The following is an 18198-nucleotide window of genomic DNA, read 5'->3' as shown; positions in this document are numbered from 1 at the left end:
CCCTTTTCTCTCCCTTACTCTTTCTTCCAACATCGGTCTCCTTTCTTCTTGGCTGTTGCTATCATTTTCATGTTTCCTCCTCTCCTTTGGCTACCGAATCCTTACCCTAGCAGTCAAATATGAGCAGAACAGGCTGTGCCCGCCCTTTCTTTTCAGCCTCCCTGGGGTCAGCACTGTGTCTCATGGATGAGCACACTATACTGATATCTTTGCTTCCTCTGGATTTAGATCTTAACCCACTGGTGAAAAGCAGGCACCTGTTACAAGACAGATGACCTGGTGGCACCTGTTAGAGTTATTCATAACAGAGGAAACTTGCTGAGGTGTTAGCCAAAGCCTCACAGGTCTGTGAAAGATAAAAGCCTTGGAGAGGACAGTTTGCTGCTTACACCCCAGGCCTGCATAATCCAGCTCCCTAATTCGAAGGAAAAGAACAAAGACCTAGTCAATTAAAGATACTAAATCCTGTCCTAAAGCAGGGAATAATAATGGTTCAGTGAAAAATCCCAGATTTCCATATTATTAGCAGTACATTCTTGTACTAATAGGGGTGGATTTCAAAGTGTTCAGGCAAGATTTGTCAATCTCAGAGCCACTGGTTGAATAATAATGTTTTTAGGCAGAAAATTAGAGCTCCAACTCTCCATGTCTGGTGGCATCAGGTAGCCTTTGCAAACAGATTTTCCCAGTGTTCCTGGGCTTCACTTAAAGCCTGCTTTCCTCCTTTCTGTCTGATTCTTAGCCGAATCTCAGTCCCACAGTATAGCCCCGAGACCGCTCTCATTTCCAGTACCTGAAGCTGCTCGTCGATGTAAGGGAGTTTTAAAATTTCTACAGCAGAGGGTCTCAATGAAGGACTCTTGTTCAACATGCTGTAATATTTGAAAAAAAAATCACTTTTCAAATGAACAAAAACCTAAGTTCATTTCAAACACAGGGATGAAATTTCAGTGGTCTCTGTTTCAGACTTGCTTCCATACCGTTGCATGATGGTGTTTAGTTCTTGTGGGAATCCCTCGGGGAGTGAAGGTGTGTTGCCTTCGACAATATTTAAAACCACAGACAAGAAACTGGAACCGGCAAACGCATGATCCATGCAACACATCTCATATAAAATACATGCCAGTGACCTGCAGACAAAAATCAAAACATTTAAACAAAGAACAAATGTCCCATTTAAAATTTGTTCACTATAAAAAAAACCTCAGAGATATTGAGATGTTAGCTACAATGACCAACATCCATTTGAGTTTGTTTGCAGATTACATATTTGCCAAGAAAAACTTGGACCTAAAAGACAGACAAATAGACAAATAGACAGACAGACAGACAGACAGGGACACACACACACACACACACACACAGGCACACTCATATGCATGTAGCCCCACAGCAAACAAATCCAATAACCATCAAAAGATGAAGTGGAGAGAGAGAACTGAACACTACTTTTTCCAAAGGAAAAACAAATATTCCAATAGCAAGATGTTTACACAGAGTAGAGTCTAAAATTTGATTAATGTAGCTGGGAATTTTTAAATTAGTTTCTATAAAAGAAAAACAAAATGCAGCTACATATTACCTGCCTAAGGTACTTTTTAAAAGTTATGTATGCATAATGAAATTTTAATTTATCAGTCTGCCCCACCCTCTGTGTGTACTGTGCATGTTGAAAAGGAAGCTGGCATTATTTATTAGTTTTCTGAATAGAATCCATTTGCAAGTAGAAAGGGAACTATTTGCGGCTCACATTAAAATGTATAACTCTCCCTTGGGGATCATGAAGCAGGAGATCAAAATCAGAGATCAGCTCAATGCTGAGGTGGATTAACCATGCCAACTAGTAACCTATGAGCTGTCAGGAACATGTCTGTAATGGTTCCACATTATAAAGAAAGTGAACATTAAAGTCTTCCCTGAGCTCAGTATTGAGAAATATCAGACTATTTTATCTTATGGGCATTGTGAATTATGTAATGGCCAGACTCCCCTTTTCATAATGGTTGCTTGAGAAAAAAAAAAGAGTTTGTGATAGAATGTCTATAAGCTATATGTTATGTAACTTTTAGCACGGCATTTCATGAGGGAAGAGTATACATAAATATGCACATGAACATAGAATTTATTCCCTGGTTTCTTATGGAAGTGTACACATGGAAGAGGATTCTGAACATCCACACTGAAAATGTTTCTGTTCCAATAAGCCACAATAGCCCTAACACTTTCCAGCTGCTAACAAAGCACTTCCATGTACAATCCAACAAGAACTCAGACTCCCCAAGTGAAATGAAACCAATATCAGATTTTTGGTTTGTTTTGTTTTTTTTTTTTTTTTTTTTTTTTTTTCTTTTCTCACAGACAAGGGAATTGGCTGTGAGAAGCTAAGTGACTTGGTCAAGATCACACAGTCGTAAATGGTAAACTGCATTTTCCTTCCAACGCTCTACTATTTCAGTGAGAAAGAAACATAGTATCAGAAGCAATTATACAGAACCAACTAGAGCACCAATGTCAACATAAACATTGTAGATAAGAAAGTATCTGAAGCTTAGTCTATTTTGTGTCCATCTGTAAGAGTAGCAAATGGTATCTTATACAGGCATTTTAATATACTTAGATTTCAGAATCCAGGATGATAAATTTCTTCAAATGAATATAAAATAATGACATTCAAAAAAATAAAAACAGAGTGTTCCTTGCCAGCAGGAAAGCACTAAACACACTCTGGAAAGGAGTTCTTCTAATAAGGAAAAATGATCCTTGGCAGAAACAAGCAATGCTAGAACAAACAAACAACATTAAAGAAATACTCTGTGAATATGTATAAACAGCATTAATCTGCACAATATTGATAATATCTTGTTGGATCTAAAATTTGTGTATAATAAAGTTTATGGCAAGATAACACAAAAGACAAAAAAGAACAAGACTTAAAGTGTTTTCAGTTCTTTCTGCTACCGAGAAAGAAGCTATAATGACAATTTTACTACATAATAATAAGGATGCATGTGTATTTTCTAGAGTTATCATTGAAGAATAAGATAACATACAAGTAAATAAAACAAGCTAGGAGAGAAAAAAAATCAGTGACAAAATTTTAAACTAAAAGAAGGAAGGAAATAAAATGAAAACAAAACAAATGGGACATAGAACATAAACAATAAGATAAAATGCAAACACAGTTGCATTAAGTGTAACAGTAAAATAGTTCAGTTGAAAATGGCTTATCTGACTGGATTAAAAAAAAATACTGCTCTCCAAATATCCTTGGGTTTCATATATATATATACACACACACACACACATATATATATATATATATATATATACATATATATATATATATATTATAACCAAGTCCATTTCAATGAAAACAAACATTTATAGAAAATATTTGGGAATTTGGGCGTCGTTCTTTCCAAACTACTTCCTGCTGGTAAGGGGCGCTGTCATGGGGGATTCTAAGAAGATGCAGAAATTCTGGCTGTAAGGTTGCTTTGTCCAGCTGTTTTGAATGTAGAATCTTAATATGAGAAAGTTAGGTAGAGTTCTATGTGCAGAGCCAGTGGGATGCCTTAGCAGGTGAAGGTGCAAGCCTGATGACCTGAGTTTAATCACAATCACAGTGGTAAGAAGAAAGTTGGCTCCTGAGTTTCCTCCTGACCTCTACATTCATGGCATGGCATGGCCACTTTCTACAAGTAAAAATTCAAAAAACAAAGATCTATCAGACAAGCACTTGCCAAAATATTGCTGGTGTGGGTATACTCAAATCAGATGAAACAGGCTTTGAGGCAGGTATCACTATTAAGATATAGATGAAATCAAGCTATCAGAAACATGACAATTTTAAATGTGTGTGCATCAAATGTGCATGTGTGTGTGTGAGAGAGAGAGAGAGAAAAAACAGAACTAAACATGCTCAATCATGGGGTTCATGATCACTCAATATCACCAGAACATACAGACATCAAAATCAGTAAGGATGGAGAAAATAAACACAACATAATAACCCAAATTGACAAATTGCCATTAATGGACCCTATAATGACAAAATTCACATTATTTTCAAACTCATGAACCATTTATCAAAGCTGACCATACACAAGGTAATAGACAAGTTTCAATGAGTTCAAGAATCAAAATGTTGAGAACACATTCTTTGGCTACAAAGCAAGTAAACTAGACATTAAAACCAAGAAGGATAGAAAGGTGGTGTAGGTGAGAATGAGCGCCCCCACCCCCACCCCAAGACTTGAGAGCAGGACTGGCCCCACCCTTTTGCTGCCTGCTGCATTGAGGTAAGCTAACTTGGGCAATTCTGGAGAGCTTTCCTTGGTGGTGGTGGTGGTGATGGAAAACTGGTGGGCTAACCAACCCCACTACCACCAAGGCCCTGAACCAGGGCTATGAGATAGACCAACCCAACACCTACCTCATCTATGAACTACTGAAGTATGTGAAGGACCAGTCCTGCAGCTGCAAAGCTGCAGGATCTGCACTACACTGGGCAACAACAAGATATCCAGGAAGAGTCCCTGTATTAAGGCAGAAGCCAGAGGCATCAAGCCAGACTAATTACTCATTGAAATGAACACTTGCAAGTAAAGATGTATGGACGAAAGGGTATACTGTGTGACTCACTGAACCACACTACAGATTCCACAATGAGTTTTTCTTTTAAATTTTCTTTTATTTTGTGTTGGGGAGTGTAAGGACAGAGGGCAGATACAAAGGGACGGGAAGATGAATGAGATTAGGATGCATGATAAATCAATAAAAAGTTAAAAAATAAAATAAATAAAAAATGATAGGAGAAGGGGATAAGAAACCTCCAACATCTAAGAAATTAGGAAACATACATCTAAATTCCTTGGAATAAACAGAAAACACACATCTAAAGTCCTAAGATTAAACAGGAAGTACACATCTAAAATCCTTGGATTAACAGGAAATAAACATCTAAAGTCCTTAGCTTAACTGGGAAACACTCATCTGAAGTCCATAGATTAAAGAGAAATATACAGCTAACGTCCTTAGATTAAAATTAAACACACATCTAAAATCCTTAGAATAAATAGGAAACATATCTAAAGTCCTTGGAACAAATCTAGAGTCCTTCGATTAAATAGGAAACACACCTAAAGTCCTTGGATTAAATAAAAAAGCTTACTGAATGAAGCTGTAACAAAATTGAAAGGAGATAAATGTTTAAATTTATGATCTAAATGAAACTTGGTAATTTAAAAATTATATATCAAAATAGGGACAGAGTATAGATTTTAAATTCCCAACACACACACACACACACACACACACACACACACACACAAACACACCACAAATACAATGTTATGATATGTTTAAAAGGTTCAGATCATTAACAACATTAACAAGTGGTTTTTCACTTCAGGAACATGGTCTTGATCTAGCATTTAAATAGTCAATTAAGGATATATGCCTCATTAGAGGAAACAAAAGAAAAACTGTAACATCACCTTAACAGATTTGGAAAAAACAAGCTTGAGAGATGGCTCAGCCATTAAAGGCTACATTTATAACAGATTGGGGGAAAAAAGCACTTCCTCCTCAATAGTCAACACTCATCTGTAGTTTTATAAAGAATGCAGCATAATAAACAAAGGAAATTTCCTTAGCCTTGTTTTTAGAGCTTTAAAATATATAGTAAAGAATGTACTTATTGGTGACATACTGAGTTTTTACAATTTCCTACTAAGACTGGGATCAAGATAAGACTCAATATACCTTATCTATACTACAGGAAATGAATACCTGGGACAATAAGGTTAGAAAAAATAAGTTATAAAGATAAGCTAAGAATATTAAGTTATCATTAATCAAGTCAAAATGACTGACTATATAAAAAGCCCAGAAGACTCTAAAACCCTTTGGAAATAACAAAAGGACTCAGCAAAGTTGCTGGATATAAAGGTAGTCCCTGTCTCTAAGTTAGCAGAGATAGCACTTTTAAAATGAAATTAATTGTGCCACTTACACTAACATCACAAAATGTCAAATGTCTATAAATAAACTTAGCAAGAGGTGTGCTAGATCCTCCATGGTCAGCCATGATATAGTGATGAGGGAAATTAATGGACAAAAGCAAAAGAGACAGATGCATTCATACTGGAAGATTTCAATAAGAGGAAGACCCCAATTTTTTCCTAAAGTGATTTACAGACCCAACGCAATAGTGGTTAGAATCGTACTGGGTTTTTCTTCTTATATATGAATTGACAAGATGACTTCAAATTTAAATGGACGTGCTACCGAACAGTTTTATTTAACAACTCTTTACTTATAAGAGTGTGGTATTGGCAAAGAAGAAAGCAAGGTAATGAAGGAAGTAAAAGAGAACTGTTTCAAATGACATACACAAATTCTATCACTTGATTAAGGCAAAGGTAAACAATACTGTGGAGGAGGGAGAAGATTTTCAACAAATACTAAATGATCAAAACTCATGAGATGATCAACATTATTAGACATCAAAGAAATGCAAATAAGCACCCCAGGGTAGTAATTATGCATGCTTCTAGAATGGCTAAAAAAACGACAAGATCAAATCAGTACTTGTTATGCTAGGAATGAAAAGTTTCTTTTTTTTCAAGGCAGGGTTTCTTTGTATTGCTTTGGAGCCTGTCCTAAAACTAGCCCTGAAAACCAGGCTGGCCTCAAGCTCACAGAGATCCTCCTGCCTCTTCCTCCTAAGTGCTGGGGTTAAAGGCTTGTACCACAAATGCCTGGCCTAGAATAAAAGTTAAAAAAACAAAAACAAACAAACAAACAAACAAAAATAAAGACAGAGGTTGACAGAACAAAGCCATACAAACCCCACTACCAGGTTGGAAGGGCCGGGTGGGAACAATGGTCTCCCTTGGTTAGCATTCTATTGCAGTGAAGAGATGCCATGATCATGGCAACTCTTATGAAGGATAGCATTTAACTGGTGCTTGCTTTCAGTTCAGAGGTTTAGTCCACTGTCATCATGGCAGAAAGCATGGCAGCATGCCGGCAGACATGGTGCTGGAGAGTAGTTGAAAGTTCTACATCTAGATCAGCAGGCAGAGAAAGGCACTGGGCCTGGCTTGAGCATTTGAAACCTCAAAGCCCTCCCCCAATGACACACACCCTCCAACAAAGCCACAACTACTCCAAGAAGGTCACACTTCCCAATCTCTCTTAACTAGTGTCACTCAAATATATGAGCCCTATGGGGGGCCATACTTATCCAAACCACCCCAAATCTCTGACCCAGGGCATCTTGAGCTGTCTTGGAATCAGAGTGGTTATTAATGCCTTTACCAATAACACAAATGGTAACCATGACACCAATCAAACTGATGATTGAAAACTTAATAGTGTCTACCATGAGATAAATCTACTTTCTTTACACAGAGAAAGGAGAGAAAGACAGTGAGACAGAGAGATAGACAGACTGAGACAGAGAGATACACATACCATATATATGTGTAAGTCTGTGTAGTGAGCTCTTTCTCTGTCTATCTCTCTGCCTCCCTCCTCTCTCTCTCTCTCTCTCTCTCTCTCTCTCTCTCTCTCTCTCTCTCTCTCTGTGTGTGTGTGTGTGTGTGTGTGTGTGTGTGTGTTATGTGTGTGCGTGCCTGTAGAGGCCCAAAGTTGACACGGGGTGTCTTCTTCAATTGCTCCACACTTTGTTTATTGAGGTAGGGTCTCTCACTTGAACCCAGAGCTCCCTGATCTAATGGTCTAGCTAGCCAGCTTGCTCCAAGGATACCCTGTGTCTGCCTCCTGAGTGCTGAGATTATAGGTGCCCTCCACGATGGCCCAGCTTTTTACATGGATCCTGGGGATCTGAAGTGGGTACTGGTGCTTGCATAGCAAGCACTTTACCCACTGAGCCATATTTTAACTCACTGAATTTGCTTCACAACTATTACTATAATTGCAATTGGGTCAGGTAAGTGGTTCAGGGTACCATCCACACTGAGCAGGTGGTAGAACGAGGATTACAACCCTGCCTGCCTGCCTATATAGACACGAGCTCTGAATGCTCCTTCTATCTGAGCATTTCAGATCATTATAGGCTCTTGAGTTAGAAATCAGGGCTGGCTCCAACAGAGCTTTTCAGATGGGTTTGACTTTAAACTTACATCACATTTTGTATGGAACTGTAAACCACCATTAATGATTGCTGAGGCCTTAGGTAAGAGCACACAGGGCATCTGATCAAGGCAAATACAGGGGATGCTGTGAGACCTTCTGGAAAAGGGAAAGGAGAGCCATCAGCATGGATTTTGCTTTTGCAAGGCTTAGAAACAAACAGGGTCTAGAGATCTATGAACTGTGAGCACATTGACAAAATAAACCCTGGTGTTGTGGAGACCTAACTCCACCTGAGCCATGCTTGGTGAATTTATTAAGGTTGATGCACAATTCCTTTGCTAAACAGATGACGGAATAATTAGATCCACAGTCTGATTAAGTAACCAAAGGGTATTGATGTGACCACTCTTTTATGGAAATCCTCTTGGCTACACTTCAAGCATGCTGCTTTTTATTTACTTGGATCACTTTGATCTGTTGCTATGTGCATATGCTTGAATGCACAGAGGCTTCATTTATCAGCCAGGAACCTGTAGAAATGGAGCTGCTATGCCACAGTGCACATGCAAGAAGTAGGTGCTAGCAACAGAAATATGAGACAACATAATTGAACAAATGCCTATGGCTTTGGGGGGTCAAAGATGTCTTGATTGCCAAGTCATAGATTTTAAAAACTATCTCCTAGATGTATCCTTTATTCTGATAACTATAACTGCATATATCTACACTTTTCTCCAATTTCCAACCAGATATTTTTATATGAAACTTATTATATCACTTCCTAAATTCAATCCTTTTGAAGATAGAAAGCACTAGTGTTGAAAAGCAGAAGTAGAGAAACACACACACACACAGACACACAGAGTGCATTTTATTTAGACATCTATGACTTGCACTCCTTTCTTTTTCCAAAATACATCCAGCTTTGAAGAGCTAAACAAATATATCCTAAGGGATCACACTGTATGAAATGAAAGGGAAAGTGGGAATCAGGTACATGTGAGACATATCCCACCCTAAATCTCCCAAGTTGCCATCTGTCCAGGCTGCCAGAATTGCAGAGCAGGTTTCCAAATCTCAGACTGATAATGAATTGCAAATGAAATCCCAACTACCTTGTCTCTGTGTAGCTAAATTTACTTCTTCAAAGATCTGCCAGACCCTCAAGCAGAAAACTGCCCCAGCATGCATGACTCTAGTGTGCCAGGAAATCCTATCATCTTTTAGGTACTATTTCCATTTGATGTGATTGAGAGGCATTCTGTTGTTTTCATTAAGGTATGAATATGAAGAGCTACAGGCAGTCAACGTCTGCTGAGAGAATCAAACTCCTCCGGACAGCTCAACCAGTCCCAAGTATGAGCAAACTTAATGGGCTCAGTGGGTTTTACACACACACACACACACACACACACACACACTGCAATGATAATAATTATAAAAAATGTGATCATGAACTTGAGAGTAGGGATATATGGGAGGAGTTAGGAGTACAGGAAAGATAGAAATGATATAATAAAGTACTAATGTATGAAATTCTCAAAAAGAAACTTAAAATTTAAAAAGCATAACATAATGGCTACAGTTAAATGGATAGAGAAAGAAACAAAGTTAAGACAAGAGGAATGGGTTTCCCTTCGGTGTATAATAACCTAAACTCTTAGAATTGTATAAAATGCCCAAGTATAATGAAACTTACAAAAATAAAACACAGGACTTTCACGTCCTTGGTTAGAGTTACTCTGAGATATTTTATATTGTTTGTGGCTATTGTGAAGGGTGTAGCTTCCCTGATTTCTTTCTCAACCATTAAATTGTATGGATAAGAGGGCTACTGATATTTTCTGAGTTAACCTTACATACGGCCACTTCACTAAAAGCGTTCATCAGCTGTAGGAGTTCCCTGGTAGAATTTTTCAGGTGGCTTATGTATATCATCTGCAAATAGTGAAAGTTTGACTTCTTCCCTTCCAACTTGTATGCCTTTGATCTCCTTTTGTTGTCTTATTATTCTAGCTAATTTTTTTTAGTACTATATTAAGTAGGTATGGAGAGAATGGGCAGCTTTGTCTTGTTCCTGATTTTAGTGGAATTGCGTTGTTTCTCTCCACTTAACGTTGTTTGTCAGCTTGCTCTATATTGCTTTTATTATATTTGGTGTACTTCCTTGTAGTCATGATCTCTACAAGACATTTATCATGAAGGGGTGTTGGATCTTATCAAAGGCCTTTTCCACATCTAATGAGATTATTATACATTTTTTCTTTCCTTTTCATTTGTTTATATGATGGGTTGCATTGACAGATTTTCGTATGTTGAACCATCACAGAATCTTTGGGATGATCATGGTGAATGATCTTTTGGATGTGTTCTTGAATTCTATTTGCCAATATTTTATTAAGTATTTTTGCATCAATGTTCATGAGGAAAATTGGTCTGTAATCCTCTCTTTTTGTTTATTGAGTTTTTGTGTGGTTTGGGTACCAAGGTAACTGTGTCCACAAGCACTTCAAGTCTTTAAAGAAAGAAATGGAAATAAATATCAGAAGATGGAAAAAATCTTTCATGCTAATGGATTGTTAGAATTAAATACTAAAATTGGCCATCTTACCAAAAGCAATCTACAGATTCAATGCAATTTGCATCAAAATTCTAACACTATTCTGTGCAGACATTGAAAGAACAATACTCAACTTCATATAGAAAAACAAAACACCCAAGATATCTAAAACAATCCTATAAAATAAAAGACCTGTCAGGGGCATCACCATCCCTGAATTCAAGCTCTACTACAGAGCTACAGTAATAAAAAACTGAATGGTATTGCCATAAAAAAAAAAAAAGACAGGTGGGTCAATGAAATCACATTGAAGACCCAGGCATAGATATACACACCTATGAACACCTGATTTTTGACAAAGAAGCCAAAATTGTACATGGAAAAAGAAAGCATCTTCAACAAGTGGTGCTGACATAAATGGATGGCAGCAGATAGAAGAATGCAAGCAGATACATATTTATCCCCTTCACAAAACTCAAGCCCAAGTGAATCAAAGACTTCAAGATAAATTCAGATACACTAAACTTGATAGAAAAGATAGAAAAAGAAGTGAGACAACTTCCTGAATTGAGCACCAGCACAGACACTGAGACTGACAATAAATGGGACCTCATGAAACTGAAAATCTTCTGTAAGGCAAAGGACACCACCAATAGGCCAAAACAGCAATGTGGTGATATCTTTCTTGCACAAATAAAGCCTGTCTGGGGGCCAGAGAATGGAACTTGCCACTAACTAACCACAGAGGTGTGGAGGGCTGTACAGACAGACAGGAAGTGACAGAGCTGGGCAGACATAGGATATAAGCAGGGAGAAACAAGAAATGGCTCTCTTCTCTGCTGAGATGCTTAGGAGATAAGGCGTGCTGTGGCTTGCTCCTTCTCTCTGATCTCTCAGCATTTCTCTCTATATTTGATTCTGGCCTTTTATTATCTAGACCAATTAAGAGCCCCTTTTACACAGCAGCCTACAAAATGGGCAAAGATCTTCAGCAACCTCATATCCGACAGAGGGCTTATATCCAAAATATATAAAGGATCCAAGAAACTAGACATGAAAAAAATAATCCAATTAAAAAAATGGGTGTTGGCCAACAAGAAAGCAAGATAGGTGGGACTAGGAGACAAGCAGGAGAGAGGAAGGAGTAAGGAAGAGTCAACATGGAGAGACTGGAGAGAGCAGAACGCCAGCTGCTCTCTCCGGGAAGATAAGACCACATAGAAGTACTTAGATTAATAGAAATTGGTTAATAATTAAGACAGAGCTAGCAGATAAGAAACTAGTAATTGGCCAACAGAATTATATATTAATACAGCGTCTCTGTATTATTTGGGGCTGACCTGCGGGTGGGACCAGACCGGCTGGTGGAAGAAATCTTATATGTAACATTATAGCATCCAACATGGGGCAAAGAAATTCCACTTAAAACTTAACAAAAGCTTAAAAATGGTTTTAGAAACAAAAGAACAGAGATAAGCAAGGCTTCTTGGTAGCAGCATTTCTCTCAGATGGGCTCTGCTTTGCTAGAGACAAGCAGAGACTTGTGTGGCTCCTTTAAGGGAGATTTTGTGACTCAGCATAAGTGTCAAAAAACCGCATGGCTTTTAAAGAGCTCTGATAATAATTCATTAGTATATACGAGAGCTGGCAATGGCAGTGACCACATCTCCAAGCCAGCAGCATGCTGCTGGATGGCAGCATAGACCAAGGCAGCGAGCACAGCTCTCAGTGTTGGTGGTGAAGGTGCCCGCCGCCATCTTGGAAAGATGGAGGCTAATACAGCTGTGGCTTTCATTTTAGCAATGTTGTTGTTTAGCAGATAAAAGACTCATGGCCAAAAAAGATAAAGTTTTGTAGTAAAGACAGATTCAGGTTAAGAAAAACTGCTAAAGGTTTGCAGTGCATTTTAAAATATATGTAGGCTTTGGAGAGAAAAAGAATAAAATGGTTTTAAGAAGACAGAGTGTAGCTGGGTGTGGTAGCACACGCCTTTAATTCCAGAACTCGGAAGACAGAGGCAAGCAGATCTCTGTGATTTCAAAGTAAACCTGATATGCAGAGTTAATTACAGGACAAATAAAAGTTACACAGAGAAACCCTGTCTCAAAAAATGAAAAAATAGAAGTAGAAGAAATAGAGTAATAAAAAAGCTACATAAAGATGGAAAGCACAGAGAAACTTTGGATAATATATGCTGTTCTGTTACCTTTAAATTGCTTGACTGCTGAGGAATACCAACAACAGTTAAAAAAAAAATGCTGCTGGATTAATTCAATTTATCTATTTTAAAAATGCTTTGACTCCAAAATTTAAGTCTAAGGACAGGTTACTGGGGAAAAGAATTTCTATTTTTGTTTACACAGAAAATGAAAAGCTGTGGATTCCTTCCAGACTAACTTGGTTTGATCAAGCAAGAACCCCTGAAACAACATGTCAGGTGATCCAACATTCAAAACAGTTGGGACAAGGCGGCCTTGCAAATTACAGCCAAGATTTCTGTGTCTTCTTAGGATTCCCCCATGACAGCGCCCCCTACCAGCAGGAAGCAGTTTGGAAAGAATGACGCCTAAATTCTCAAATATTGTTTATAAATGTTTGTTTTTATTTAAATGGGGTGGTTATAAATGGTTAATGATCACAACCAATCTTTTTAAAGGTAAAAAGGGGATAATGGTATAGATATGAATACTTTGTTTTGGAATGGATTTTCATTTATTGATACAAATTTAATGTTAATTTTGTGATATTTATGATTCTCCTCTTATTTAGGTATTGTGTTTATATAGCTCATTTAAAAATGTAATGTATAATTTAATTCAGATTATAAATAGTTACCTATGATGTCAGAACTTATATTAAGTTAGGATTTCTAGATATACAGAGATGTATTTAAGATGAATACGCATTCTTCAAACCTTTCAAAGACCTACAGAATATGGCATTTAAAATGGTTTGGGGTTTTTCTTGACAATGAGGCACAATTGCTCCTGGCAACACCACCTGCGTCAGAAAGGAAGATGGACATTAAAGAAACATGTTATGGAATTCACTTTCAATATGGCAAGATTAGCCATTTGGACAAGATATTGTTCTTGTCTGGACTGTTTGACTTTATGCGGTATAAACTGGACATGCAGACCCACAGGAAAGTGACTGCTGATTCAAGATGGACATTGCTACAGGGTTCCGGCTTCATGGAAGAGTCTGCCAGACAGTCTGCAGGATACAGAGAAAAGTGACTGACAAACTGCCAATTCCATCAGACAGTTTAAAGTTTCCTACTTTGCTGAGGAGTCTGTCAGGCACACTATGGCCTATGGGCTGAAGATGGAAGATTACAGAAGAACTTCAGGTAACTGACCAGTCAGTGAGTTGTCTCTGTCATTTCTAGAGTTTATATATTATCCTTCTGTGGTCTTTGAAGGAGTTGAAGATAGATAGTTATGGTTATAGTTTTCCTTAGTTAGGATTAAAGATAAGTTACATATAAGACTTTAGACTCACAAAGATAGGATAGATGATAGAATATTTTCTTTAAGTCTTACTAAATGTTAATGGACTAAATATTGTTAACTGTGATCTTATTTGATAACTGTTGTGTGATATATTTTGCTATACTATAGTTAAAACCCTTCTTTTTATTTTAGGCAGAAAATAGGAGATGATGGGAGGTGTCATTCTGTAAATATGTTTCTCTTACTGGTTAATGAATAAAGCACTGTTGGCCAATAGGAAAGCAAGATAGGTGGGACTAGGAGACAAGCAGGAGAGAGGAAGGAGTTAGGGGGTGTCAACATGGAGAGACTGGAGAGAGCAGAACGCCGGCCCCTCTCTCCGGTAAGATAAGACCATGTGGAAGTACATAGATTAATAGAAATGGGTTAATAATTAAGACAGAGCTAGCCGATAACAAACTAGTAATTGGCCAACAGAATTATATATTAATACAGTGTCTCTGTGTATTATTTGGGACTGGTGTGCCAGTGGGACTAGACTGGCTGGCAGAAGAAACCTACACGTAACAAATGGTGTACCAGCCTAACCAGAGAATTCTCAACAGAAGAATCTCAAATGGCATTAAAAACACTCGGAAAAATGATCAACATCCTTAGCCATCAGAACAATACAAACTAAAATGACTCTGAAATTCCATCTTATACCTGTCAGAGGGGCCAAGATCAATAATACAAATGATATCTTATGCTGGAGAGGATATGGAGCCAGGGGAATACTCCTCCATTATTTGGTGAGAGTGCAAACTTGTACATACACTTTGGGAGTCATCCTTGTGTATTCCTAGGAATTTCCCTAGTGCCAAATTTCTCATTAATCCCATAATGGCTTCCTCTATCAAGACAATTCTCTCTCTCTCTCTCTCCCTCTCCCTCTCTCTCTGTTATTCCCTAACTCGACCATCCTGTTCCCTCAAGTTCTAGTGTTTGAAGATGATCTGGCACTTCTGGACCCCCCCCCCAAAGATATCACCATGTCCTCTATAGGAATTAACCAATGGAAGATCAAGGCAATTAGCCATGGGAGAGAGAAGCAAGAAAGATAAGCAGCATGAGAAAAAACTGGCTGGAAGACAAAGAAAATATTTTTTATCTTCAGATATTCTTGAGTCCAGCCCTAAGTATTCTATATAAACCTTAGTCTAGGAAAGAACCATGGACAGTGCTCTCTCTGCCTGCTGTGGAGAAGAAATAATAAGAAGGCATCCTTTCATTCCAAACCAGTATCCATTCCACTGTCCCATTAAGGATGAATTTGGCAACAGCTCCCGCTGCTTATGGTTCCAGCTGCCTTATTCACTTTATGCAGCCTCCTGGAGCTCTTTAAAGATGTAATGAACATCGAAAGAGTAGGATGTATCAGGTTAGAGAAAATCTACCTCTCTCTTTAGTCTGTTCCAACCTTCCCCTACCAGTATCTTTCCTATAGCCCAGTCTGGCAACCTTACAAGATGGAGCCTTTCCGGGGGTGACTGTTCTTTTCACATAGTCCTTTTGCCTTCACTGTTGTTATTGGAGTTGTCATGTCACATGTGGGTGAAGGTACTGGAGTTGGCACTTAACTTGCTTCAGCCAATGTAGCATAGCAGCTCTAAGGCCTGAGTAAAAGCTTTTACACAATGTGAGTTCAGCACAGCCCTTGACCATTCACTCTCTAGCATTCCATGACACCTTTTTCTTGGGCACAGCCTGGACTCTGAAAGTGGAGAGAGCCTTGCAGTAGAGACTACTTTAACCTGGAGCCCCCTCTAGGGGGAGAAAGCAGACTTCAGGGAATCCATTTGTTTTCTGGTGAAAAAAAAATACAAACAGACACATAAGCTAAATTGGCAGCAGCTCCCGTGGCAACAGCTGACATCCCCTAGCCTTCTGAGCTGTTGCTGAAGAAAACTCTGGTACAAAAGGTCCATTTCACTTGCCCTTAACCCAAGCAGTTCCCATGTTGGTTGGAAAGAAGATTCCTGGGTTGGAGGTGCCTTCTAGAGGAATGGGCACTAGTGTGATTACTGTTCTCCATCGAGCACATGGCCTTGGGCCAGGCAGAACAGACAAGTGCTGGTCCCTCTATGTTTTAGCCCACCTATAGCTGAGCTTGCCTTCTGAGATCATGAAAGCCTGAGTCCATAGTTAAGCATGAACTGGTCTCCACCATTGTGATTCTCACCACCATTCTTCCATGTAAAACACCCTACAAACACAGGAACTCATATCAGAAAGCAGCCTAGCTGATTCTCACATAAGGGAAATAAAATTGACAGAAAGATATTGCTTCATTTCAGCTTAATTACAGAACCACAAACCCTAAAATACTGTCCTTTTCTCTCTGAAAATGGGTACTAACTATTCATAGCTGAATCAATTTGAAGAACTGATGGAGATGTCCTTCTGTATGCTGGGAATATATGTTTTTCTTATTAGTTGATGTATAAATGCTGATTGGCCAGTAGCTAGGCAGGAAATATAGACGGGGCTACCAGATGAGGAGAATTCTGGGAAGAAGAAAGGCAGAGGAGGAATCAGGAGTGAGATGCCATATAGCTGCTGAGGAAAAGAGAGGCCCAGGCACCACCAGTAAGCAAAGACCAAGTGGAAATAGATAGGTTAATAGAAATGTTAATAATTAAGAGAGAGCTAGCCAAGAAGAAATCTGAGTCATCAGCCAAACTGTTTGTAAGCCTGTGTGTGTGTGTGTGTGTGTGTGTGTGTGTGTGTGTGTGTGTGTGTGTGTGTTGGCGGGCCGGGGGGAGGGGGAGAGATGAACGTCTATGGGACTAGATGGGTCAGAAACTTCTGTCTACAAAGAATCATTCAAGGAACAAAAGTCATACTTACATTTCTCCTATGGGTAAAGAAAAATTAAAAAAAAAATGTTTTGTTTTTGTTTTTGTTTTTTTTAGCAAACACTTACACATATTAGCTGTGTTCAAAGCACTGTCCTTGATGACCTTTATTATAACTTTCCAAATAACTTTTTCAACTTTTGTAACCAAGGTATCTTTTGAGACCAACTTTCTATACTTGAATGCTATAAATAATCAAACACAGGCAGGTCTTACAGATGTTAGAAGGAAGGGAAGATTACATATGGGGAAGTGTTAACAGATGAAAATGTAATTAGTATTAGACTAATTCTTTTGAAGTGCTGTAAATATAGATGTCCCACTACTAGTGCCAAAGCAAAGTATCTATAAATTATTCATATGTACTCCCAGTCCCAAGAAAATATTCCACAGTACATAGATGCTACCCATTCAGAGGCTGAGATGGGTTCTTAGCTCATGCAATCTAATTTTCCCAAGTGTCTCCCTAAGATCACTTGTCACACTTCTCTATCTGCCGCTGTAATTAATAGTTCTCCGATATTTGTTCCACTTTAGGGTTGGCAGCTACTAGATAAGCCTGTTTTGATTTAGATACAAGCAAAGTAATTACTAAATTCATAATAAAGTGGTTACTTGGGTCAAGATGATGATACATTCTCAGCTCATACTTGCTGAGTAGTTTATAATCACGGTAGGGGAGCTGATCCAAAGCCGGAATAGATTTTGTATGTGTCAGGTATTTTTGTAGTCACAAGACACCAGAGGGATACTGCTTGATATTCTTATAATTTCCCGTGTAGTACAGGACAATTCGTAAACAAGTGGAATGGGCACAGATGAAGCGAAGAAGTTGCTTTGTTTCCCTTGGGTCCTATCCTTCTGATCTGGCAAATAGCTGTGCATGCCCTGTCTAAAGGAACAAGTAGATTGCCACACATCACCTCTGAAATTTAAACAATGGCTTTCCGAAGTTATCTTCCCTTAATAAAATGTCATGCTGCAACATCTTAAGATGACATAATAATAAGTCATGGAGACATTATATATTTGAACCTAATTTTTATTCATCTATTTATTTTATACACCAGCTACAACCTTCCCTCCCAGTTCCTCTCTCCCATTTCTCCATCACACATTATTTGAATTTATTTTAAAATTCATAATATTTTAAAAATTAAGTGTGAAGAGAGAGGTAGGT

General features: G+C 38.3%; 1 protein-coding gene across 4 annotated transcripts in view; it reads right to left on the bottom strand.

The window, feature by feature from the left end:
* Nek11 (NIMA related kinase 11) overlaps positions 1-18198 on the bottom strand; it is a 212526-nt gene that overhangs the window by 126136 nt on the left and 68192 nt on the right. For all 4 annotated transcript variants that reach the window (XM_051205802.1, XM_051205792.1, XM_051205809.1 and 1 more), the window contains 2 exons: positions 981-1130; positions 794-872 (listed from right to left, as the gene is read on the bottom strand). In XM_051205802.1, coding sequence (XP_051061759.1) covers positions 794-872; positions 981-1130 — 229 coding nt within the window. The remainder of the gene's footprint in view (positions 1-793; positions 873-980; positions 1131-18198) is intronic.

This window comes from Phodopus roborovskii, unplaced genomic scaffold, assembly GCF_943737965.1.
Source record: "Phodopus roborovskii unplaced genomic scaffold, PHOROB, whole genome shotgun sequence".
Taxonomy (NCBI): domain Eukaryota; kingdom Metazoa; phylum Chordata; class Mammalia; order Rodentia; family Cricetidae; genus Phodopus; species Phodopus roborovskii.
This window is presented reverse-complemented; position numbering and strand designations above follow the sequence as displayed.